The sequence below is a fragment of the Onychostoma macrolepis genome, chromosome 13 (genome assembly GCF_012432095.1).
Source record: "Onychostoma macrolepis isolate SWU-2019 chromosome 13, ASM1243209v1, whole genome shotgun sequence".
Lineage (NCBI taxonomy): Eukaryota > Metazoa > Chordata > Actinopteri > Cypriniformes > Cyprinidae > Onychostoma > Onychostoma macrolepis.
The window spans coordinates 23,319,120-23,346,554 of NC_081167.1; the positions used below are offsets into that span (position 1 = coordinate 23,319,120).

General features: G+C 34.7%; 1 protein-coding gene across 3 annotated transcripts; it reads left to right on the plus strand.

Moving 5' to 3' along the window:
- Positions 1-1,538: 1,538 nt before the first annotated feature.
- esr2b (estrogen receptor 2b) lies at positions 1,539-26,892 on the plus strand. Of its 3 annotated transcripts, none has more exons than XM_058795772.1 (11): positions 1,539-1,556; positions 4,384-4,466; positions 13,314-13,814; positions 14,824-15,014; positions 16,255-16,371; positions 17,868-18,218; positions 19,021-19,159; positions 22,537-22,670; positions 23,817-24,000; positions 24,113-24,343; positions 25,114-26,892. In XM_058795772.1, the coding sequence occupies exons 3-11, from the start codon at positions 13,390-13,392 to the stop codon at positions 25,178-25,180; spliced, it is 1,839 nt and encodes a 612-aa protein (XP_058651755.1). In that variant the 5' UTR covers positions 1,539-1,556; positions 4,384-4,466; positions 13,314-13,389; the 3' UTR covers positions 25,181-26,892. The 3 variants fall into 3 exon arrangements, with proteins under 3 accessions (XP_058651755.1, XP_058651756.1, XP_058651753.1); XM_058795773.1 differs by lacking the exon at positions 1,539-1,556 and adding an exon at positions 4,084-4,101; XM_058795770.1 differs by lacking the exon at positions 1,539-1,556 and having other exon boundaries at positions 4,232-4,466.
- Positions 26,893-27,435: the final 543 nt, after the last annotated feature.

Consider the following 27,435-nt stretch of genomic DNA (forward strand, 5'->3'; position numbering starts at 1 on the left):
TCTGAATCTGTTTTTCATGTTACTTGTTCAAAAAAGAGGAGTTGTGTGGCAAATATTAAGAGTTTGTTCCAATCTCTAACTCTAGCAATAGTAATAGAGGTCATTGAATGTCAAATTTCATTAACAGAGAATTACTTTTAATTAGCACTTTGCAATAATTTTAAATTGGTTAAGTTTAATTAATGCATTAGGTATTGTGAACTAACAGTGAACAACAATTCTTAAAAACCTACTGCATTAAGTAATTATTAGACTATTGAATCCTGTACTAGCTTTTCTTTACTTTTTTATTTAATTTGCTTTAGATTCACTCAGACTATTGCTGTATACACCATAATGACATCTTATTCAAAACAGCATCTTGCAACCTGGCTCTAACTCTGTCAGTCACGTGACCTCAACTGTCCAGGTTTGGGAAACTAGCTGCATGTTGCCATGGCAGCAGTCTGTCGTTCTTCTAACAGAGAAAAATCTTCCTTGTGTTCAGCATGTACATGGTTTAAGGTAGAAGTATCAGTCTCTCTTGCCAAGTTTCTGCTGCCAAGGTTACTTACGACTAAGATCAAATCAGCCACAGGCTTTTCATCTCCATCACATTACTGACTATATGGATGACAAAACCCTTATTCCATCATCAAGATGCCGGAGCCAGAAAAAAATGCTGGAACACTGGAACATCTCCATGCATTTGCACCAAAGAAAATTTGTTTCGGGGGATGAAAAAAGGCCTGTTAAAATCAGAATGGAATCCACGTTATTTATCTTATTGTGAACAATTCCTCTGTGCATACCATTTAATTTAAAAAATATATATATTTTTGACCTCATCATTTTTTTTTATAAATATCCTAACTCAATCTCCTGGTAATACAACACACTTCTTTCTTGTTGACGTATGCCAGACTTCTCCAAATGTTTAAACTGTCCCTTTCATAGAATTGACTGAAAGTTTATATTCAGATCTGCCTCCAGTCTATCAATAATTTATGGATTAAACCAAGTCTCCGCCCTACATTGAAAAAATAAAAATAAATAAAATTTAAAAAGAAGTTTCACATGTACATTTACGCATTTAACAGACACTTTTATCCAAAGTGACTTGACAAAAGAAATTTGTGAAGGAGTCAACGATATGCATAGTATACAATGCCAGATTTATTTATTTGCGTAAGTGCATTGGTTTAAGGGTGTGGGTTGGTTAAGTGCTTGCAGAAGAGGTGTGTTCAGTTGCTTCTTGAAAGTTGGGATGGTCTCAGCAGTTCGGGTGAAGGTCAGCAGATCACACCACCAGAGAGGAACAGAAAGGGTTAAGGTTTTGGAAAATTACTTTTTCCTTTTTATGTACAAAGGAAAATATCTGTTGGTACTACTGTTACATTGAAACTTAAACCTACTAGTGCAGTAAAAACAATATAACTGTCCGACACAGGCTCACTGGAAAAAAACATGCTCACTCGCTCTCTCTGTTCCTCTGATGGAGTTTCTGAGATCTCACAACCTTCAAGACTGAAGTCACACCACTTCTCTGAGCATTTAAACCATACCCGTAAACAAAGGTAAATACATTTTGTATTTCTCTTTTGATCTTGAAATCTGGTGTTAAGGTACTGCTATTAATAGTAGCTTTTGTATGATAAATTGCTTGTGCTTGTCCTCATTTGTACTGTAAGCCACCTTGGATAAAATCATATCTTAAACGATTAAATCTAAATGAATAAATGTAACAAAAGTGAGAAGATCAGCAGCCAGAGTATGTGTGCATTACACAGAAACAGAAAAGAGAAGAAGGATTGACTTCTGGCCTTGGTAAAAGGCTGCTTTATTCCAAAAGAGAGTGTGTGTTGCTCTATAGAGACAGAAGGGTTGAGTGCAGTCTATTATTCAGACAGGAGAAGGTCTTTAACCAGCCAGTTCATGGACACGGCAACCTTAAAACAAGTCTTTTTTTTGATGGGTTCAAGTCTTTTAATTGAAAAGTTACGTTAAAATGTATTTAAGCAAACAGTTTACTTTTCTGGAAAGTCTGATTTGAGATCATTGTCTAACAATCAAGAATCTGATTCTAGATCAGTTTTTTTTTTTTTTTTTTTGATTCTAGATCGCTTCTTGTGTGTAAATTCACATAAATCTGAGCCTGAAAATAATGTGCAACAGACTTTGGCAAAACCTTTATCGGAAAACGTTTCATTTGTGCAGAATTAGGCAAGAGGGCATCATAAAAACTCCATTAGGACATGGAACCAAATCCCAGACCCAGTTTGATGGTTTCCCGTTGCTGGTAGTCATTTGTCAATGTCTGAAACGCTTTTATCACATTTTTTCAATCTCCTTTTCTCTTTTAAAAAAAAAAAAAATTCTATACTTCTGTACTCCTCTTTTATAACGTTAAGATCAGACCTAAACTGGTTTAATTGAAGAGCTGGGATGTAATACTGGGGTACCCAGTTATCTATTGAAATATCTGCCCTGAGCCATTAACTGAACCAACCAATAGATCCATTTTGGAAAGTGAATGCCAGCTCATTTTTCCACCGCTGTCTATTACAGGAGATAATGGACTCTCTTAAACCCAGCTCTGCCTATACTCCACCTAGCATTTGCCATTACTGCTACCGTACGGAAACCAGTTGGAGAAATAACTGTAATTCAGAAATAATTACGAATGGCATTCTGCAAAATTAAACTTCGCCTGCCGAGAAGCGGTATAAGCAGCATATGAGGGAACGAAAAATTCAACTCGCTGCCCCCTCTTTCACTTACTCGCTCTCTCTCCACTCAGTTCCCCAACAAATGAAAGATCATGCAGAGGTCTTGAAAAGGAACACACGGTTCTTTAATTTGTCTCCTTTTCTGGCTTGTTTCACTATTGCCTTGAATTGGAGCTGACCAGCCTTATTGGAAGATGAAGAAATACCAAGATTTGCAGATTACGCTACTTCACAATTCTGTTTTGTAAAAAAAATAAAAAATAAAAACCCTTTAATTTGCTTTAGTTTAAGTGTTTTAAAAGTCAGTGGGGTGAGGGAGGATGAGGTGAGTTGAAAGAAATTGAGAAAGTTCTATTCTGTGGCATAAATGCAATTAGAGCAAAATTAGTTGAATTACGCTACTTCACAATTCTGTTTTGTAAAAAAAATAAAAAATAAAAACCCTTTAATTTGCTTTAGTTTAAGTGTTTTAAAAGTCAGTGGGGTGAGGGAGGATGAGGTGAGTTGAAAGAAATTGAGAAAGTTCTATTCTGTGGCATAAATGCAATTAGAGTAAAATTAGTTGAAAAAAGTTTGAATGGCCAACTGCACCTGTTGGTCTAACTTTCATTAAAACTTAGTCATAGCAGATGCCATAGACCTATTGAATATTTGGCAGATGAAAACGAGATTATGAGGGATACTTACAGTCTTCACAATCACTTCACATGTAATTTTCAGAATTCACAACTTTTGAAAAAGCTTTGTGTTACTGACCACTGAAAAAAAGTTTTTTTTTTTGTTTTTTTTTTTGTGTCAGCTGAACAATTTGCATGTTAAACAACAGTACAATCCTGTTAAACTGTAGGCCTACTTCTATTTCTCACAGCCCCGTTTTCATTCCCGTCAGAAATTAAATATGTATGAAATAATAACAAAAAAGTTCCCACAGCATAACTGAAAACTTTTAGGCTACATGATGCTGCATTCAGATGTCAGAACAAAAGGACTGTATTCAACAGCGCATGCAAATATTGCTGTGCACCTTTAATTGTCTTCTCTCTTTGTCTATCTCTTAAATTTACATTTTGTAGTAGGAAGAAAAAGGTCAATAAAAAGTGCATCACAATGCCGTCTTAAAGTTTAAAGTCCCTCAAAATAAGTCAAAACAAAGTTTGGGGAAGTCTTAAGCAAGTGCATCAAATAATTTTTCATCAAATAGTTGATTTTCAAGTTAACGTTAGTCAAAGCGCGCGCACTACGTAAACGCTGACTAGAAGTCTCGTTCGCGTGAGGAGGTAGCAACAGTTCCCTTAACAGAAGATTGCGCTAATCTTTCAAATTTGTTAACAAAAGCGTTTTAATGTGGTAAAACCACACCAATGAGTTCTGGTGGAAACTACCGCGAAGTGTGGTATTTGATGTGTTAATTTCCTCTAGTTCTGTTGTTTGTCATAACTTGTAAATCTCTGCCTCACGCAGTTAATCTAGGGGCGGCTTCAGGGGGCGCGGCTGCCAGTGACGCGCGCTTCTAATCTTTATATCCAAAAACAGATTTTTGCCAAAGTACAATCAGGCAAAGTGCGCTATTAGGACACTACCAGGAGTTTGCATGTCTCTCTCTCTCTCTCTCTCTCTCTCTCTCTCTTGCGTCTGTTGCTAACTTCAGTGCTCTTCTTTCTCTTTGTGCGCGCAGTAAATCAGATCGATACAGCTGCGCATCGCATTCACAGCTGATCAAACAGACCTCTGCTCTTCAGCTCACATCACCTGCTGTCGGTAAGTGCCATTTCTAGCTACAGTGAACCCGTACTAAAACGGTAACCATAGTTTGCTTTCATTAAAAATGGGTAGGTAGTTGCCACTGTCTTCAAAATAGAAATTGAACAAAATGAAAAAAAGATACTCAAAGCTTCTTACACTGTTTGAAGGATTAACATATTATGATTTTACGCCAGTGACAGTAACTATAGTAACTCAGGTATTTTGCCGGAAGCTATGGTTACCATTGCAATTTTTGTAAAGGAAATCATAGCGTTACTTGTTAGTGTTCATGTGAGACAAAAGGTTTAGTAAACAAGATGTTGTTAAACTTGAAACACTTTTGAAATGGCAAACGAGTGCGCATATGATGCCCAAAGATGTTGCTTCGGTATGCTGCTGAAGCAGCAAGAAGAAGAAGAAAAAAAACACTTTATGAAACGTGTTGCAGTGGATGAATGAATTTAATGATTCGATGTTTAAGTGATAACCCAAGTGTGCTTCAATAAGAGCCACAAGGGGGTGCTAGAAAATATCACATATTAAAAGTATAAGCATGTTTTATAATTATTTTTAGTATAAAATGACAATATGATTTTTTTTTTATCTTGCTTTCTATACATCAAAAAATTAAATCAAATAAATATTTATTTTATGGTTTATATTTTAGGAAGGGAGGTCCTCTCAAGGTGCAAAACATATCTAGTTTATGCCAGTAATAAAAAGATGTCATAACTTTTATAATAACATTTTTAATACTAAAGGCCATGCCGTTACTGTTGCATTTAATTTATACACTACTTTTCAGGTGATTATTATGTGTCTGCTGGTGTCATATTTTAGAGTTTTTGCAGACAGTGTTTATTGGCTCTGCACAAACACGGTCTATTACTCAATGTTGATCGTGATAAGATTATTATGACATTAGTGATGAGTTAGGCATGAGTTCAATGACAGAAGGAAATCATAAAATGGGGTGTTTAGACAGTGAATGAGACAGGATAACAGACTGCCACCTGAACGGTGTAATTTATAACAAAAAGAGAGTGTTTGAAATAACATATTCATTAAGCATGGTGTTAACATGACCATCTGTTGGGGTTTTGTATCTCAGTGGCCAAGGGCAAAACTTCCAAAATATCTGTTCTGCAGATACATCATCCAAAACCCCTCAGCCCATGTAACTAAAACGAGGTACTGCTACAACATTCAGTTGTAGTTGTTCAGAAGTAGCATTTAAAGTAATGTTTTGAGTGGTGGTGCTACGAACCCTTTTAGAAACAAGTTTCTGAGGAACAGTTGTTTGTCATCTATGTTTTCTGTGAACCTGTCTGCATACACTATATACTCTTCCAAAAGTGGACGAATTTATATTTTTTAATAATCTTTAAAACATTCTAAAGGCTTATGCTTAAATCTATGAAGTTAGTTAATTTAGCAGATAAATACAAAATGTTTCTATGTATGAATGGCACAGGTTTCATGGTGAAAAGTGTAAAGTGCAACTCAGCGTAGTGCGGTTGATTCAGTCTTATGTATTGCTTTTGACTTGAATAAACCCAGGTTATGTAGATACCTCATGAAGCACATTCTTTGGTTACTTGATAAAACATTTTTATTTTAAAGTGAGGACTGTCTGTACATCCAATTTAATTCTTCTCTCTGTCCCTCATGTTATACAACTTCATATTTTCATCATAGCTTCATCAGTTATTTTCCTTTTTTTTTTTTTAAATCCACCAAGTTATTTACCTTTTTAAAAATCTTTTTAAAAAGTGCCATATAGAACATACTGAAAATTGCCGGGATACTTTACCTCTTCAGTTCATGTGTCTCAGGGAGACACCCAAGAGAATGTAAAGGAGGGGAAGAAACACTGTTTGTCAGTTTCGACAGGTCCTTGTCCTCTTGAGCAATGGATGAGAACTCACACTGAACATAATGGCCTGTTATCATTCAAAATAATTGGTATTTGTTGCTGATGGCTACAGATGGCATCCTTTTAAAAACACTAGACTATTATTAATTTAATATATGCACAAATAAACCATTTGCTGTGTTTACTTATAATTCCTGTAAAATACTGTTTTTACGAAAAGAACTACATGAGATGAAATGTCTTTTTAGCATTTAAAATGAGATATTGCTGGGTTTTGGCTTAGCAGCAGGAGGTTTTAACCGTGGCCACAACAAAAACACACACATACGCAAGTGTACTGTTCTGTTGACAGGTTTGTGTGACAAGTGATAGGAGAACTGGATCAAACTTTATAGACTGTAATCAGTCTGTGTCATTTAGTAATTTCAGAAATCATGCTCTCTAACTTTCTCTCTTGATATTTGTGCCAGAGAACTCTCAGTCTAGGATTTTAGAAGGCCAGCTTTTCTTATCATCCCTCACTCCCTGAAAAAGAAGTGAGTCTCAATTAGGAAAGCATGAATAGTGTCAGCGATCGGAGTGGTTTCAAGTGTGGAGAATGTGCATATATACACAGATGTGTGTGCATAATTATTTGTGTGAAGGTTCACTGCAAGTGCAGATTCAAGGCTGAGTTATGTGATGTGCCCGATGTGATATAAATTTAAACTTAATTCTTGTGTAAGTTCAAAGAAATCTCAAGTTGGCAGGAGGACCTTATTAGGATGGAGAAAAAGTTCTCCCAGGGACTCTGTGTGTGTGTGTGTGTTATGTGTAGGGGTTTCTTTGTCCTGTCCTTGGCCTTTTGTTCAGTGGTATGTGTGTCTGGATTGTAGCCAATCGGAGCTTTATAAGAGCGGCAGGAGGAAAGTGCTTTCTCTGTCTTCCAATGAAATTTTCATTTAAAAATTTTAAGTTGCTTGAGTAACTGTGACCATACTTAATAATATGTATAATTGTTATTATAAGTATTATAAAACTAAATTTCTGGTATGGTTGCATGTGTGATTTATATATGGTGAAATATAAGGAGCAGTCTGTTTATTTTAATGGATTTCTTGTGCTCTTTTACTTAGACCATCTGTTGCATTGCGTGTGTGTGTGTGTGTGTGTGTGTGTATCATATTCCTGTGTTTTTGTCAGGAGTGTTTTCTAGTGTAAGACAACAATCAACAATATAGCAATAAAACAAAACATATATTATGAATTATAAAGCCAAATAGTACATTTTCCCCATAAAGTAATAAAATAAATACAGTAAATTTCCCTTTTCAGTGGAGACAGTGGCAGATAAAGGTAAAGAGGGAGCAAAGGTGTAAAAAGTACTCAAAAATTTTACTCAAGTGAAAGTACAGATACTTAGTGAAAATTTTACTCAGTTAAAAGTAAAACTATCTGCCCGAAAACATACTTGAGTAAATGTAAAAAAGTACAACTTTAAATTGTACTCAAGTATTTTCTAACAGATATACAGAAGTTTTGTTAAAGGGAGAAAATGAAACAAAATGCACAGGTTAAACATACATGTAGTGCAACAACAACAACAACATTTAAAATGCAGCACAGTGGAATACACACACACACACACACACACACACACACACAAAAAAAAAAAACAGGGAAAGGGATTAAAAGGAAACTCTATCCTTTCCACCCTCATGCCATCCAATATATGTATATATATGACTTTCATTTATCAGATGAACACATACTAAGAGTTTTAGAAAAAAATAATCTCTCTTTGTTTAATGCAAGTGTATGGGACGTCCAGAAATGAATATGACAGGCAGTAGCTCATACAACCCCTGTTAATGAATCAGTGTCTTCTTAAGTGAAAGGATAAATACAAAAAATACAAATACCAATATTTTAAACTTGACCGTCGTGTTTACTTTGTGTGGTTTCTGAAGTGGTCCTGTCCCCTTGCATTATACAGACTAAAAATCTTTTCTTGTTTTCGTCTGAAGAAAGAAAGTCATAAACATCTGGGACGACACGAGGGTGAGTAAATGATGAGAGAATTGATCTTAGAAACTATTCCTTTGAATAGCAAGATGTGATGCAGAGGCTAAAAAATATTCCAGACCGAATACAAGAATGTGTTGAATTAATGAGGAGAGTCGTAGAATTAAAACATACAACATTAACATTTTGAAAGGCCACTTTTGTGTGTTGTCTATTCAACATCACTGTCTAAGGATAATTCAACTTTTAATTGTTTATTTGGGGCATTTAGAGTTTTTTTCTCAGCAAATATTGATAAATAATTATTTGTAAGCAAATATTTGTAAGCAAATAATGCATTAATAAGCAAATCATGGAATTATTAAGATTAAAACAAATACTCATTGACAGTCTTAATTGCTACTCAATGTGTCATATAATGACATAATATCCACTACCTGGTAAGAACATCACTAAACATAAATTACAATTTATTTAACATAAAATGTTCATTTTTAAACACTCTTTTTTTGGAGATTTGTAACATTTAATTAAAAAAAAAAAAACAAATTCCCACAAAAATATTAATGGTATTTAAATTCTCATCACTGATTTATTTGCACTCAATCTTGTGCATTCAGCTAATATATTACAAAGCTAATGGCTCTATCAAAACATAAAGATAATGAATAAACCTTTTTTTGGGGGGAAACGCAACTTTGCTACCTCAATATGCTCCCTCAGATTTGATGGTGAACTTTCGAAGCCAGACATTTAACTGATGAAAGTCACAAATGAAGTAGAAATGCGTGTGCTTGATGCGTGAAAACAATGATCATTGATTCTCACATCAGGCACGCACGTTTGAGCTTCCGTTTACCATATTTAATGTGCATAAGATAAAATAAAAATGTAACGTACTTTTTCAGAGAAAATAAAATTGTAAGGAGTAAAAAGTACTGTTTTTTCTCCAGAAATGTAATCAAGTAAAAGTACAAGTAACCAGTTTAAATTGTACTCGAATGAAGTACAAATCCCCCAAAATAAAACTTAAGTAAAGTAATCAAGTAAAATTACTCAAGTATTTTACACCTCTGAGAGGGAGGCAACGTCTCTTCTGCCTCCTTTGAACTCATTTTATTCTCAGAGAGGTCCTAAAGTGTTTAATAAAATGAATGGCAAAATAATTGCAATAAAAAAATAGACAGCATTTTAGAGTTGTGGCTTGAACAATAGCGCACCTGCTCCAGACAGGTGCTTACGCAGGATGTTAAAGCTCAGTTCCAGTAAAATTGTGATTTCCAGGCCCGGAAACATTATAGAATTTTTTTAAATCCATGGAACAACAATGTGCATTTCTGTAGTGAATATAATATCTATTTGCTTAGCTGTAACATGTTTCATCAGCCAAATTTGTTTCTTATGAGTGAATTCATTATGAAATTATTTTTTAACAATTCTCCTTTAGTAGCATGAACAGCTGGAAAAGTCATAGAAAATCATTGGTTAGAAGCCAGTGTTGTGTACTGCTATCATACACCCCCGTCTCTCTCAATCCCTTTCTAAATGCTGTACTTGTGCATTGTTAAAAACATTATGAAGAAAATCGTTAAAAATCATAATATAATATACTCTATGCTAATGTTTAAAGTTTATTTTTTATTTTTTTATAAATAAATGATTCTTTTATTCAGCAAGAATGCATTAAAATGGTCAAAAGTGAAGGCATTTATAATGTCACAAATAATTTCTATTTCAAATAGATGTTTATCAAAGAATCCTAAAATAAATGTATCACAGTTTCCACTGTGATTAAGCAGCACGGCTGTTTTTAACTCTGATAATAATAATAAATATTAGTTGAGCTGATGTTTTCTGAAGGATCATTTGACACTGAAGACTGGAGTAATTGCCATCACTGGAAAATATTATTATTATTTTAAAATTAAAAATAGAAAAGAAATAGTTATTTTAAATTATATTATTTCATAAGCATAAGAAATTTCTTAATACTAATGAAATTTGTTTAATTATTTATTTTTTGATTATGTTGTTACATTTTATATGTTGTCAACACTAAAAAAATATAAAGACAATCTGAAAAGCCCTAAACCCAGACAGTGGACTTTGCCTCCTCATTGCAGTCAGTCGCATGCTACTGGTGTGTTTTAAAGTGCTTACTATGTTCTGTTTACACGATGTGCGTTATCATGTCTGTATTTACAGAGAATCTTCAGCGTAATGTTTCCGGGTGTATTCTTTATGGATGTGTGTTCTTCTCTCAGACAGAACATAATGTTTCAGGAGTTGTCTGAGTAATAACGTTGGCACAGTGACATCTCACCTTTATTCTTTGTGTTTACTGAGGCGGCTGGCCAGATCTCTGACCCAAGACCCACAGATGCCCTTTAGCCTAGAGAACAGGGAATTCTGGGTATTAAAGTAACATTTGTAGTTTTGAGTGTTTGTAGATTTAATAATAATAATAGTAATAATTTTACATAATCTCTCACACATAATTGATAGTAATGCTCATAAAATTCTGAACTAAATGAATAGTTTTTGAGTGATTTCAATATATAGAAAATATTTTGAACTTTTGAGAATTACTCAAAATTGTTTCTGTAATTATTCCCTGTAAAGGATTTCAGGCATTGTTTTAGACCCACTCATAATATTTGGTGATGGCTTTAAAAAATCATAATAAAATATATTATAAACATAATCTTAAAATAAACAACATTAAAACATTTCTTATTCCTTATTTTTATCTTGTTTTCCAGTAAAAGTATTTAAACATTCTTAAATCAAGATACATTTACTTGAGAAGCAACATTACTTAAGATATAATTTTTTTTTTTTTTTAAATAAAGTTATTCCAAAGGGAAACAAGGTTATTTTCTGACCCCATTGGCCATTTTTTATTGTTTCTTGTTTTTTTGATAAATATTTCTGAACCAAGACTTAATCTTAAGTCAGTTTGCTTCTCAAGTAAATGTGTCTTGCTTTGAGAATGTTTGGATATTTGTGATAGAAAACAAGGCAAGCTTACTGAGTAAGAAAATCTTTTTTTTAGTCATAGGACAGTGAATTCAAGAGTGCCCTGTGACTCTGATCTAATATAGAGACAGATTACAGATACAGAAAGACACACATGAAGACACAGCTCTCGTTGGTTTTGGAGTAGGGAAGGTTTCATTTTCACCACGGGGAGAGGGAGGTTTTGGGTGGATGTCTTTGTGTGTGATTGTAGCAGTGTGTGCAAGGAGAAGAAGCCGTAATTCACTGCTTTTTTAACATGGAAAAAAACTGACATTTTCTTCAACCCTAAAAAACTACACAATGAAATGCGTAATTCAAAATACTGGTAAAACACCTGTAAAAAAAAGATGTGTTTTATAGACTTTTCTTAAATTGTGGTTATCTATCTTTCTAACCATTGTGATTTGTTGTTTTTCCATAGTTTTATTTTTGAATATAAAAAAAACACACCTCAAACACATTATTTGACACATACGTTTATTTTTGAAGAATGATTGAGTGTTTTTTTATTATTCAGTAACACTTCATTCTTTGGATGCTGACTTGCATTATTTTAATGATCCTGGATTGTGGTCACATACTAACAGCTATATCTCTCTCCCACACACACACACACACACACACACACACACGCTGCCTTATGGTTTATTCTGGCTCTTTTGAGAATTCTCATAATCTATTTGTTCATCTCTGTATTCAGTGTTACATGAAGCACAGTGGACTCTGGATCTTTGTGACAAACTGTTTAAAAGAACTTTCTCCTCTGCATCTCTAACTAAATAAACATTTGAATTAAAACCAATGCTGACCTAATGTACCTCTACTGTATGCTCCATTAACTGGCCTTCTACAAGTTAGAGACTCTTCTCAAAGTTTTACACTATTATGAAAGTGACAGATCCTTCTTTTAGTTATAGATATCTGTACTGATATCCAAACCAAAAGAAATCTTTGAAATTGACTTGAAATCTTTACAGCATTTTTGGACAGTTACCAGTAGAATATTATAACCTCAACCACAAGTAAATTATTCACAGGCTACCTCATTTCCTGGAGTAACACCTTTCAATATGTCATTTGCAAAACACTCCCCCACCAAAAAAGCAGTTATCCTGTCTGGTTTGGTGCGATGAATCTCCCAGAAGAGAGCAGTGTAACCCGCTACAGAGGCTATTTACCTCCCTCTACAGCCTCGCTTTGCATCATGTGTTTTGGACGTATTTAGAAATAATTATATTAAAATATGCATCATGTTCTTCTGTGATGTTTTTCTATTTTTCCAGAAAATTTGTAAAAGGAAGTGCATCTGCTAATACAACTAGAAAAAACAGGCCTACTGGTCTTTTTGAGAAAGCTGTCTTTATGTAGTCTGCCAAGCTTTGTTTCTGGAAAAACCATGAAAATCACAAACAGGTTTAAAAAACATTAAAGGAAATGCAGGCAGCACTTATATGACACTTGCAAGAAATATTAAAGGTTTGTGCAGTATGTACATTACAGTTCAAAGGTTTGGGGTTTTAATATTTATTTATTCCTGTGATGGCAAAGTTGATTTTCCAGCAGCTATTACTCCAGTCTTCAGTGTCATATGATCTGTTCAAAAGTTTGGGGTCTGTACGGGTCAGTTTTTTTTTTTTTTTTTTAAAGAAATTTGTACTTTTTTATTCAGCAAGGATGCATGATTAATCCAATCAAAAATGACAGTAAGGGCATTACATTTTCACAATTTTAAATAAATGCTCTTCTTTTAAACATTCTATTCATCAAAGAATCCTTAAAAAATTATAAAGAATAAAGTAGGAAAAATAAATAAATAAAAATAAGTTAAAATAAATAAGAAAAAAAAAAACCATTCTGACCCCAAACTTTTGAATGGTACTGTGTGCTTAACATGCAGGGGGTGTAAGTGTTACTCTGATATCCCTCAGGATCTGACTTCCTTTTTTTTTAATGTCCTTCAGCAAGCACTTCCTCTGACACAGTTGGGCCTACAATGCACTAGTCTGTCAAGCCAGGACCTCGCTTGAGTTCTCCAGAATGAGCTCTTCCCCTGGTCCGGCCTCTGCGTCAGCCCCCCCTGCCATGGACTCCGGCAAGGCCAATCGAGGGGACTCGCCTAACACCTTACCCCATCTGTACACATCCCCGCTCGGCATGGACAGCCGGACCATCTGCATTCCATCTCCGTATGTGGAAGCCTGTCAGGATTATTCACCACCGCATGGGGGAGAGATCAGCCATGGAGCCTTAACGCTCTACAGCCCCGTGTCCTCCACAGTGCTGGGGTACACTCATCCCCCCGTGACCGAAAGCCTGGTCCCGCTCAGTCCGACAATCTTCTGGCCTCCCCACACCACACACCCTGCGCTGTCTCTGCACTGCCCGCCTCCACTGGCCTACAGCGAAACACACGCACACACCACCTGGGAGGACGCCAAGACACACATGATTAACCAGGGCAGGTGAGAAAACAGCAGATCACATGCAGGTCTTAATAATTGATTTATGCCTTTAATCTCCCAGTAGCAGCTTTCAAATGCATAGTTCAGTTGCCATAGAAACAATAAAAGCCCTGTGACCACATAAAATGTTTTAATTTGCTTTTCGTTTTATCTTGAGGTGCTTGAGTATACTGAATCATGCAACTTTATGAGCAAATACATGACATTACTTTTCTAATCTGACTTTTTACAGGGCAGACAATAAAACAGATGAAAGGGTCAATAAAAAGGGTCTGTTCAAGTTAGGATTCTAATAATTAATTCTAATTATTCTAAATGCAAATGAGAAAATTTGCCTTTAATTGTGCATAGCTTAGCAAAATAAATTGACTATTATATAAAACATAAAATAAATGAATTAACTTAAAATGCATTAAAGGCTATAATGTAAAATATTAATTAACTTGTGTTCTGTGATGTTTTTGATGTTCCTGACACAAATTCACCTGTCACTTTGTAAAATGTAGCTAAATTAGGCAGATGTGAACAGGACCAAACAAGCAAATACATATAGGATATTATCACAAAGCGTTTAAAAAGCAAGTAAAAATTAAATTGATCATAAAATGATCAAAATAAACAGTAATAATAATTTCCAGGATTTTCTTAGCTGTGTTTGCATCTGGGCGATGACCTGATGACCTGAAATAAAAAAAAAATATATTGAAAAATAGTTTTATGTCAGCTAGTCGGCAAAGCAACATTTCTAATTTTTTCCCCTATTTTTTTTTAACTTGATCTAGTAAAATTCATGAATAAAAAATTAATGAATAATAAAACTGATAAAAATGATACAAACCACAGAATTACTAACACTTAATTTAAAATGATAATGGAATATATAAATTGAAATCGAATTCAAAATATTAATAAAAAGTAGTTTCATGCATAAAGAACCCCTCACGTGTTCTTTAGAAAATGTAAAAAAAAAAATCTTTTTTTACTTCATCTGTACCTTCATCTTTTATAGCTCTGTCCTTACTCATGCAAAGCTGTTTGGGCAGCAACTGGATGGTGATGGTGGCTTGAATCCTTCACCAGGCATTTTGGGTAAAGGAGACGCACACTTCTGTGCGGTGTGTCATGACTATGCCTCTGGGTATCACTATGGTGTCTGGTCATGTGAAGGGTGTAAGGCTTTCTTCAAACGGAGCATTCAAGGTAACATTGGTCAAAGTAACCTTTTACAAATACATGCTCTTCAGATGTTCCATTTTCTGAAATGCCATGTTAATCAATGGAGGGTTTTGCTGTTTTGAGTTTTTCTAAGCAGACTTTTTCATGAATCCTCAAACACTCTACTTGTTCTGTGTGTGGATTTCTTTGAGTATGTCAGGATCAGTTCTCTGTATTCCCCCAACAAGTTTGTTTTGACCTTTCAGTCAATAGACTCTACTCAAAAAGCCAGATATGTAAAAACATATCAGTTTTTTACAAATACTAAATCTCAGTAAAAACCACACGGTATTTTATTCTTTAAAGGACACTTTTTTTTTTTTTTTACAGATTACATTAATTCCATGCGAAAAATGTATTCCTTGGTCAGTTTGTGATGTTCCTACTAATATCTCCAAGGATTACTTCATTGAAAAAATAGATTATAGAGGAATATATTGTCATTTAGATTTTTACAAACATCAGATAACATCATCAAAACATCAAAATAACAAATGAATATGATAAATAGGATTGTCAAAGTCGATGTGTGTGATTAAAAGTTTCATGTTTTTATTGTTACTTTTAACTTTTAGTATTATTTTTAGCTTTTTAATTTGATGCTAAATCAGTTTTGGATATATTATTTTGGATGTATAATTTTTTCATGAATCTTTGATTAAAAGAAAGTTCAAAAGAACAGCATTTATTTGAAATATACGTCTTTTGTAACATTACACGTCACCTTTGATAAATGTATATATTTTTATAACATTATGCATGCATTCTTGCTAAATAATAGTATTAATTTCTTTCAAGCTTTTGAACGGTAGAGTGTATATTTAATTATATTATAATATAAACATTGATTATTAATATAAGATCATGTTTCTGGAAGTTAATCCCATACAAAATGAGATTGTACACTAAAACAAATAACGCAGAAACAATTTTCACTCAGAAATTGCTGGTAAATTTCATAAAATTTACAATGAAGTAGCAAGCAACACTGAATTAAATGCCATTTTGAAGTAGAAAGACTGAAATAGTATTTTCTTCTAAAACATTGTCTAATAGTCTTCCAAAAATACATTTTTTTTACAGTGTAGTGCTACAATATTTGAATCAATTAACAGCCTTAATAATATCTTAGACAATACAATGAGATGACATTCAAAAGCTGAATTTAACCAAGGCACCCAAGGATATGAATTTAATTACATTTTTTTCTCCCAATCTTCTTTAGGGCACAATGACTATATTTGTCCAGCCACCAACCAGTGCACCATTGACAAGAGCCGACGCAAGAGCTGCCAGGCCTGTCGACTCCGCAAGTGCTATGAAGTGGGCATGATGAAGTGTGGTAGGCAGCCGCCTCTCTTTTCTGTGTGTAGCCACTTATTATTTACTGGGGGATAAGATATGGAAAACTTTATATATTTTTGGTCACTTGTTACTTTGGAGACCAATTCTCACTATGCATCACTATTAACTACAACTTTTGCATAAACTCCTAATTTGCTGCTTAGTAATAGTTAGTAAGGTAGCTGTTAAAGGGGTCATATGACGTTTGCTAAAAAGAACATTATTTTGTGTATTTGGTGTAATGCAATGAGTTTATGCAGTTTAAGGTTCAAAAAACATATTATTTTCCACATACTGTACATTATCGTTGCTCATCTATGCCCCGCCTTTCTGAAACGTGCCGATTTTTACAAAGCTCATCGTTTTGATTGGCCAGCTATCCAGTGTGTTGTGATCCAGTGTGTTCCAGTGGAAATGTTACGCCCCTTACCGTATTGTGATGCCGTGAATCCCGGCGTGATGACACAAAAACAATAAAACCCATTACAAACGAGGCATTTGTTGCATCCAGTGGGGTCATAGTTACTGATTATAATGACTTATACCGTCTTTTTACGTGTCGCATTGCATCACGCTGCATAAACATTAACATTACCATGTCTGCATTTGTGATCAGAGAAACGACAAACAACAAGCACTACTCTACACAGCTCAAAACTCGCGTTTGAATAGTCAGTGGTAAATTCTATAAATATGAAAACATACTTACAGGCTGTGAGTCAGAAGTGCCAGACTGTCCTTGCAAAGTTGGAATTGCCCCACTTTATAGAAAAAGTCTTTGAGCACAGCTGGCAGGCTACTCCCAGGTTCAGGAAACAGTCCTCTGTAAAATGAGCTGCACACACTCGAATATTTGGGTTGAACTGTTCTGGAACAGTGTTGTAAATACAACTTAACCACTGTGTGTCCACTTTTGGAAGCCCAAACAAAGTAGTTTCGCTTTCACAACGAAACACAGCATCTCCAGGACATGGCGCCGGCGGCAGCAACAACACTACAGCGAGAATAAAAGTCCCGCCCTCTTTCATTGCGTATACATTTGGGCGGTGTTTTGTAAATCTCCCCACACCGTGACGTAGACATGTGGGGGCATGTTTGAATGAGCCTTTTAGGGGGGCGTGGTCGAGTCTTAACTTTTATAAAGAATATCTCTTTGGTTTTGAGACTTTAGTCTTTGCAACTTCAGGGATCTTATCTATGCACAAACAGCTTGTAACACTCCAAAGAGAAACAAAAACTTGAAATCGCATCATATGACCCCTTTAAGTTTAGGTATGGGGTCGGCTTAAAGGATCTGAAATATGGTAATACAGGATAAGGTATTAATAGCTGTATGTGCTTTATGAGTACTAATAAACAGCCAATATGCTAGCTAATAAGTAACTAGTTAATAGTGAGAACTGGTCCCTAAACTAAGGTGTTATCATATTGGACAGTGTATGCTGTGCTGAGTGTGCACTTTCGATGCGTGTATGTAATTGTGTGTGTGAACAGGTGTGAGGCGGGAACGCTGCAGTTACCGAGGTGCTCGTCATCATCGCAACCCCCAGATCAGAGACAGCTCAGGCGGGGCGTTAGGGGTCAGACGTCATTCCCAGCCTCAATTAGAATTTCCCCTCAGTCCCACTCATCCACTCTTCCCTTCGGGGGACAGAGCTGAGGGGTGTGGCCGGAGCCTCTCCCCAGAGCAATTAGTCAACTGTATTCTGGAGGCGGAGCCTCCTCAGATTTACCTGAGAGAGCCAATAAAGAAGCCGTACACTGAGGCCAGCATGATGATGTCACTAACCAACCTCGCTGACAAGGAACTGGTGCTCATGATCAGCTGGGCGAAGAAGATACCAGGTGTGTGCTTGTATAAATAACTGAAATACTCTGATTCATAATTTGTAAACATTGCACTTTTTAAGCAATGCGTAACTTTTCCCATATGGAAACGTTATATATGACTTGTATTATCCTTTATAGAGAGTGATATTGCTTGAAATGTTACCTATATAATTTTCATGTACATACATTCTCTGGTTAGATGAAGATATACATTTATAACATATATAAAATATGTATGTACAGTTAATAATATCTATATGAAGATTTTTTTATATGGTTACAATTATACCATATACTGTATGTCAACAATTTTTTATTTATATATGCAACTTTATTAAAACAACATATACAAATTTAAAAAAACAATACAATATCGACATGTATTGATGGGTCTTAGAATTGATATACATATACATGTATGTCCAAAATGTAGTACACATATATAAACATACATATTTGTATGGGCTGGATATGTTAATATTTGAAATTGTTCAAGATTCTGTTGTTTCATATATGGAAATTTAATGTACATATATTATATGTTTTAGTTTAAAGTGATTTTATAAAGTTATTAAGTCAAGGATTTCTGGCAAACTCCTGTGGAATAAAAAAAATATTTTGCAGAATGTTGCTTATTCATTCAGTGAAAGTGAAGAGAGAGGGGCTGTCATACTCCAGAAATGATAAAAAGCATTAAAAATAAATAAAAATCATTTTGTGTGAGTGTATGTGCACGCACTTCTGACATTTGAAGGGCAAGCAGCTGTGTAAGAGTGTGTTCCGGAAGACATTTGTGTGTTTGTTACTCCTCTCTCAGGTTTTGTGGAGCTGACTTTGTCAGATCAGGTGCATCTTTTGGAATGCTGCTGGTTGGATATATTGATGTTGGGACTGATGTGGAGATCCGTGGATCATCCCGGGAAACTCATGTTCTCACCTGACCTCAAACTCAACAGGTAAAATCTCCCACTGACACTGGAAAATGGCTCCTTCCACAGCACAGATGACACACTGAAGAGGAACATACTGAATGTTTTGATCAAAATGTGTTGTAGACACACCTTCATGGCCATATGATATGCTCACAGCAAAGTTCTTTTTCGTTCTTTGCTTAGGTGTAAAAGGAAGTTTGAAATACTTTGCCACGGTATATTGTTAGAGCACAACCTGAAACCACTCATGCTGTTGGGAGCACGTGTGGATGTTTACTTCTACAGTACTGTATAGATCTTTTTTCAATAGATTTTTAAAGCAGGGGTTCTCAACTTTGGCCCTTGAGGTCCACTTTCCTGCAGATTGTATCCCTAACCTTGAAGAAACTCGATTCCCTGCTACTTTCTAGTAATCCTGAAGACCTTGATTAGCTTGTTCATGTGTGCTTGATTAGGGTTGGAGCAAAACTCTGCAGGAAAGTGGACCTCGAGGACCAGAGATGAGAACCCCTGCTTTTTTAAACATGATAAAACAGTGTCAGTGTTGCTTTCAATTAGAACTTCAATGTAAATACTGCAAAGCAGCTCTCCAGTCTGTTCATGCTTTTACTTGCATCTAACCTTGTTGGACTGAACACAAGAAATGAACTGGAGAAGATTTCCACATAAAAGAAGGTGGAACTGCAGAGCACACCTACTGATTTTTTTTTTATCCATTATTATTAATTTATGCTTTGGTTGCTATAATGATCACACAGCATTCAGCACTATGCCAAGTTACTTTTTTACAACAGCTGGAAGCAGAAATTTGAAAACTGGAAATGGGCAATATGTAGAACGTCACCTGGCCAAACATGGAAAACAGGTCTCCACCGTTTTTGGGGAAATTAGTATGAACTGATGAAGATGTCTATGGATTTTTAAGGTAATCAGCTAACCTAGCTAGTAGTCATTATTGTTGGAGTTTTATTCAATTTTAATACCCGAATGTTAGGGAAAAGAATAAAAATAAAAAACGTTTAAATATCAATCTGCATATGTGATGGACATTGGTTATGGTCATCTTTGGTATCTCATTTGCAGACATCTTGAGTAAAATATCTCCATATTTAACGGAGCACTTACAAAACACCTGAACCGAAAGTGACGAGACCTGTTTTACAGAATACAGAAGACGGTTGCGCACAACCCCCGTTTGATGGACAAAAATCTGATATAACTCCTCCCATATTGTCTCTCTATGCAATGGCATAGGATCTTTGATATCAAAACCTGAATGATGAAAAACAAGCTGAAATGTAACTGTTTGGACTTTAACAGAAATTGAATTGGATTTCAAGTGTGGTTTGGATTGAATTTGTTAAAATCAAATCAGTGTTTGTTTTTTTTCTGTTCAGGAGACAAAATAAAAAATAATAAAACAACTTTTACCAGATATCCCAAAAATGCATTTGTGCTGTCAGTATGTAGAATTCTTTAGATTAGAATTGTTTGAATTCTGAAGGCGTCTTCCATAAGTGGGAGAGATTGGCTCATATCTTGCTTGATGCTAACATTTGAAAAACACTGATGTTTAACGGATTTATTCATTGACCTTCAGATAATCTTCTGTTGTGTGTGTCCAGTGCACGCAGTGTTTGTGTGTGTAAGATGCATAAACAAAGTTTTTGAAGTTCATTAAGAAAACTGATCTGTTTTTGTTCTCTTTTGTGTATGCATGGCTGGTATGTGTGTGTGTACCTGTTTATTAATTTGTGAGGAATTAAATATTCCTCTTCCTTGGTGATTATCTCTAGGGTCTTAACAAACCTTGGTGTGTTCTCATAACACAAGCTTAGTTTGCACTACTCAGTTCTCACACGGGACTGAGTGTGTGTGTGTGTGTGTGTGTGTGTGTGTGTGTATGAGAAAGTGTGTGAGACAGCGTGTACTTCCTTGTCTTTCACCTGACACTTTAAGGTCATCTGTATTCATTCAAAATAAGCTGTGTATGTTACCTAGTGTTATCTTTACCTAGTTTTTCTATTTCAGTACAGTTAGTATAACAGTATCCTGCCATTTTTGGTTGTTTGTACTAGATGTATACAACTTTGCTTTTATTATTGTCATTAATAGATGGTGTATATAATGATACACTGATAAAAAAGATTTTTTGGTGAAGTAAACACTACATAAAAACAAATGTAATTTCTACATTAAATAATTTAGTTCAGGCAAGAATTTAAAAAATAAAGTAAATTCTATATTAGTACTCAATTTAAGCTTGTAGAAATTAAAGTTTGAACTTATAAGTATATTTTACTTGGAATTGTTTGTTATGTTTACAAGGATTCTTTAAGTAAATATCAGTTATGATCCCGTTTTTCCCATCATGCACTGGGGCATGAATAATTAAAAAGGTTAAATTTGTCACTGTTTTTTAGTTATATTTACACTGTTCTATGGTTGCTTTTGTTGTTAGGTTTAGTAACTTACTGTTTTGTGACATCTGGAGTTGATTTTCTACTCAAAATGACCCATTCATACTCAAACACTATCCACTGATTGTCACCGTCATTGTGTATGGTGCACCAAGTATTGAGGTCTCTGTGTTCAATTTGGTAGCAATTTTTTTGAGTGGACATATTATCTTAAAAGGATAACAAGCTGTCTACGTGCTTACTTACATGTTTGTAAGTGAATCGCAGTGAAATGTACTTAAGTATTGCAGATTTATTTTAAAATAATCAAGTGAAAATTACATCAAACTCTTAACTGGCCATGTTAAATTTACTTATTTTCTTTGCTAATTTTACCTAACTTAGCCAAGTAGATTTTACTTCAAATTTATTTGTGCAAAAAACTTGCCAAATAAAAATTAAGTAAATTTACTTATTGTTTTTTTCAGTGTATAATAAAATTAAAAAGGCTTATATATATATATCTCTCTTTTCTTCTTTTTACTTTTTATTATTTTAAAACTTTTAATATATGTAAATATATTTTTAGAATACTTATAATACATATATACATACATACATATATATATATATATAAATATATGTGTGTGTGTACATATGTAGAAAATAGTAGTACAGCCTAACAATGTATGTTCTGACAAAATTATTTTGCAAGCAAAGTATAACTAATAATTTGAATATAATTTCATTATATCATTATATTAAAATAGATCTATTTAGGTGCCAGGCTCCTAAAATGATAAAATGGACATTAATTTCTCCCTGTCTCCTTTACTGAATAGTTGAGGATAGTTAGGGATTGTGCATGTTCTTGTGGTGGTGATGGCATTTTCTTGTGGCTCCAGAGTGATTAGTCACAAGACATTTATGGCTTAAGTGATTGACCTTTTCCCTTTTATCTCTGTTTTATACCTTTTCTTTCTTTCTCTCTAATTATTTCAGGGAGGAAGGGAACTGTGTGGAAGGCATCATGGAGATCTTTGACATGCTGCTGGCCACCACCTCCAGATTCAGAGAACTGAAGCTTCAGAGAGAGGAATACGTCTGCCTCAAAGCCATGATCCTTCTCAACTCCAGTATGACACCTACTCTGATTGTGTGTGTGTACGTTATTGTGCAAGATTAAAATGCAGTTTGTATCTTGTTTTTTTCCCTCTACCTAACTGTAAGGAATGCTAATTACAACATGCAAACTATATTTACATGACTGGTCAGTGGTCTCCAGCCAGCCTCTTGTGTTTTAACCCTAAAAAGTCTACTGTATAATCTTTTATACATGAATATCTTTTATACGTGTTTAAATAATCAACCTGATCAAAACCTGCCTTCTGAACTTTGATTGATAGATCATATTTTTTAAAAAAAAGCAGAAGGCCTTTTAGTATAATTGTAAAATTGTCCTCGATATTGTGGTACACATGTCTTTTTGGTCAGAAATCTTTAGTGATTTTAATAAAGTAAATGTAAGAATAACTTTTATATTGTAAGTAATATTTAAAGAACACCTACTGGGCTGAAGAAACTTTTATATAAATAAACTATATTTATTTAAATATATATATGTATATATATATATATTTTTTTTTTTAGAAAAACCATGTTAAAATCTTAGAGTTTAAAATATAATATGACCTTACTAAAGTATTATCTGCTTACAGTGTATTATCTGGAGATATAGAGTGACAAATGATATTTATGCACTAGTCTGCTAGACTGTTAAAAATTTTTTGATTTACATTACATTCACATTACAAACCATCAGAATTTCATTTTATTTTTTTCGTTATATATAAATAACAACATCTACAACAAATTGTATATTTTTGCTCAGTTTGAGCCTCTAAATAAATTGGAGGTCAAAATATTTTTTTTCCCCTCAAATATGAGCTCCATTTTCTCACTACAGTATATCACACTATATGAGCCATACAAGCCTGCGTATCAAATATAATACAAATATATACAAAACATAATCCATATAAGCAGATGTTTTTTTATATATATATTCTGTCTGACTGTTCAATTAAAAGAATATATTTTTCAGGCTATTATTTCGTATGTCAGGTTTTACAGGGTTAAAACTGCAGTCTGAATGTCTGACTCCATGAAAAGGTTGTGGCTAGATGGCAACCTTTATTCAGTTATATTATCACAAAATGAACCGTTTTCTCTTTAACCACACCAGATGTTGAGATTCTCTTCTCTTGTGTGCTTATTAACAGATAACTGTTCAAGCTTGCCACAGACTCCTGAAGATGTGGAGAGCCGTAGGAAGGTTCTGAGGCTGCTGGACTCTGTGACTGACGCTTTAGTTTGGACCATCTCCAGAACAGGCTTGTCCTCACAGCAACAGTCCATCCGGCTCGCCCATTTGCTAATGCTGCTCTCACATATTCGACACCTCAGGTACCACAGCAGACTGTGTTTGTGATCTGACAGGGGCTGTATTATAGACTTTCACAGCATTTTATGTTTCAATTTTCACTGGCTCACTGTTCCTTTCTTCTGTTGTCCATAGCAACAAAGGCATCGAGCATCTGTCAACCATGAAGAGAAAAAACGTGGTGCTGCTATATGATCTTCTGCTAGAGATGCTGGATGCCAACACATCCCAGAGCAGCCGGATGCTGGCGGCTCACACAGAAACCTCTCTCCAGTCGGACACACAACAGACCACAGAGATCCTCCACACATCCAGACAGCAGCCTGCGCTGAAAGAGAGCTACCAGGAGCCCTGGCACAGTCCACAGTGAGTGTATCCATACATGCACACTCGTGTTGAATTGTGCCATTTTTGGTAATACAGAAATCATATTTTGTGAAACATCCACCCACAAATTTATCAAAAGATAACTACAAGATAATTTAGTTTATGTAACTGGTTGCCATTCAAAAGGGTGGAGTCAGAAAAAATTAAAATAAATTAATACTTTTATTCAGCAAAGATGCATTAAATTGATCAAAAGTGACAGCAAAGACTTTGATTTTGTTGCAAAATCTTTTTTTTTTTTTTTTAAACAACAAATTCTTTCAACAAATCCTGAAAAAAATAAAAAATAAATATTAAGCAGCACAAGTTTTTAACACTTATAATAAGAAATGTCCTTGAGCAGCAAATCAGCATATTACAATGATTTCTGAAGGATCATGTGACACTGAAGACTGAATTAATGATGCTGAAAATTCAGCTTTGCATCGTAGGAATAAATTGCATTTTGAAATATATTAAAATAGTTATTAAAATATTAAAACAGTTATTTTAATTTGTAATAATATTTCTCTAAATTACTCTTTTTACTTTTTTTGATTAAAAAACTGCAGCCTTTTAAAAATGCACCTTTAAAAAACTAAAAAATTTAGTGCTTTCCTGTTCACACGATTGTTGTTTGTTTTACTAACTACGTTAAATAGGCTGTAACATGCTGAACTTGGAACATTCCTTCACCTACAATCAAATGAATCATTATATATTTCTTTTTTCTCATCTAAGCTAACACATGTTTGTGTCTGCCTCTCTAGAGCTGAAGAGACAGTGGATAAGATATTACATTGTAGTCTGCATCGAGTGGACATGGACACAGATTGACAGTATCCCTTCTGTGGGGTAAAAATCTCCCTGGATGCAGCATTGGATATGAATCCAATTTCCAAGCCGCTTTTCCAATGTAGGGTCACGGGGGATTCAAATCAGACCTGGAAAAAAAAAACTTAGATTACCAATGACAACCTGAACCGAACAGGGCTTTTAAATGGCGCTCAGTCTTGCTTCAACACAATGCAGTTTGAACTGTTGTTTTCCTATTATGCCAACCTGAAGAGGAATCCTTCTTATTCAAACCAGTCATGTTTTCAGTATTCAAGAAATCACAAATGGAATCATTTTAATGGCTGGTTCCATTAAATGTGAAGTGTGTAATTTCTGTGGTAAACACAATAGAAAGAAACCGTTTTAAACAAAATTCGAACACTCCCCCATCTGCCATTTCTCAGCAACCAGCTAGCACCACCCCTAAATAATGCCATTGGTTGTGTCCTTTTAGGCCTTTCAAACAGATGACCGAAATTACACACTGCACATTTAAATATTTGGTTTGCCATCCAAGTTGTCTGAGAACCTCTGACTTAACAAACATGACTGTTTTTCTGAAGACTGGCCAAGCTAAATGAAACGCACACTTCTAATAGTTTATGCATTTTGTACTCTTGTGTCTGTGTATTTGTAAGACATTGAAGTGTGCTGTTATTTGCTGTTCTGTGTTGCTTCTCGTGGTTTATAAAGTACTTGTCACTGACAGTAAATGTAAGGCTTTTAAAAACATCTGGGCGTGTTGATGCCTCTTTCAGAAGTTTTCTTAAAGCCTGGCTTAGACGCACAATCAACACATGAAAAGTGTATCAAATTATATTATACTTTGTAATGTGTAATTACAGATGCAGCTGAGTTTTCTGGTGCTACGAGTGTTAATAACGATGCATCCTTGTGTAAACACTTCATATTCTGCACCTGAAGTGTTCTGAGAAGCAGCAATTGCATTAAAGCTGCAGTGTATAATTTTTGCATGTATTGCAATGCTGAGTTCCATTTTGGTGGGCTCATCCCAGTGCTCCCTTCGAAGGGTTTACCCTCCAGAGTCAGTGCTTCGAAGGGATGAAGGGTGTAGGAGACCAAAAAAAATTGCTCCTTGCAAACCACTTCTGCGTCATTTTGCTAAGAAAATTAATGTGGCACCGTCGTCGCACAAAGAATCATGGCAGCAAAGTTGTACCTGTTGAAATCCTTCATTACGAAGTGCCCTTCAGAGGTGGAGTTATCTTGTTTGGAACGCAACGTGAAAGTAATTTTCAAACATTTTCCCCACACACTCCCTCGTTTGTCATTGGTTGGACAAACACAGTCCCAAACTCATGTCATTGAGCAGGCTGAGGTGCTCAAATTAACAGCATTTAAATAGCTCCACTGCATTAACCTACTTTTATTTATCTGGTGAAACTGAAATAATAATAATAATAATAATTGCACTTCAGCTTTAAACAGGAAAAAATATACAGATGATACACTGACACAACAGTAAGTTTCTACAGGTAGCAAAACTAAATTCATTTTATTGTATTCAGCTGCATAATAAATAAATCTGTGGGAATTAAATAAGTGAACACTTGCATATTTGTACATGATGTTTATTTGTAGGAAAATTGACTTCAAACTCAAAAAACACAAACATCTTTATATTCTCTTCAACCAGTGTTTGACAGTGGCAGTGCAAGGTTTGCTGCAAAATAAATTCATAACAAACTGAATATTTTCTGTGATTAATGGATACTTTATATCATAGTCTATTTTAGCTGACCCATAATGTAATCCATACTATAACAATTCAATTAAAAACATCAAACAACAGGATGAACAGCGCCTCTTTTAGTAACTGTGATGAATTATAAAACAGTCTCTGACACTTTGGCAGTTAGTATGAGTAAAAGAGACTAATGGCCTTTCACCAGACTTTCTGTAGGTTAAAAATAAAATATAAGCCACATACAGTCATGTGGATACTTTTGAAATGTGTTTCTATGAGACACCTTAACCATTTAGCTAAAAACACACCAGACACAAACACATCTGGGTACCAGATTTTCCTGCCTGAAAACTTCTAGCTATACACTATAAAACATAATCAGATATAATTTATATCTCCACTGAGATCATTTACCAATTATAATTAAATAATTTCAGTAGTTTTACAATATTCACACACACACACACACACACACACACACACATGAAAACAACACAGCCATCAAACTTTAGGCTGAATAAATTAAGCATAACATTTGCACACACCC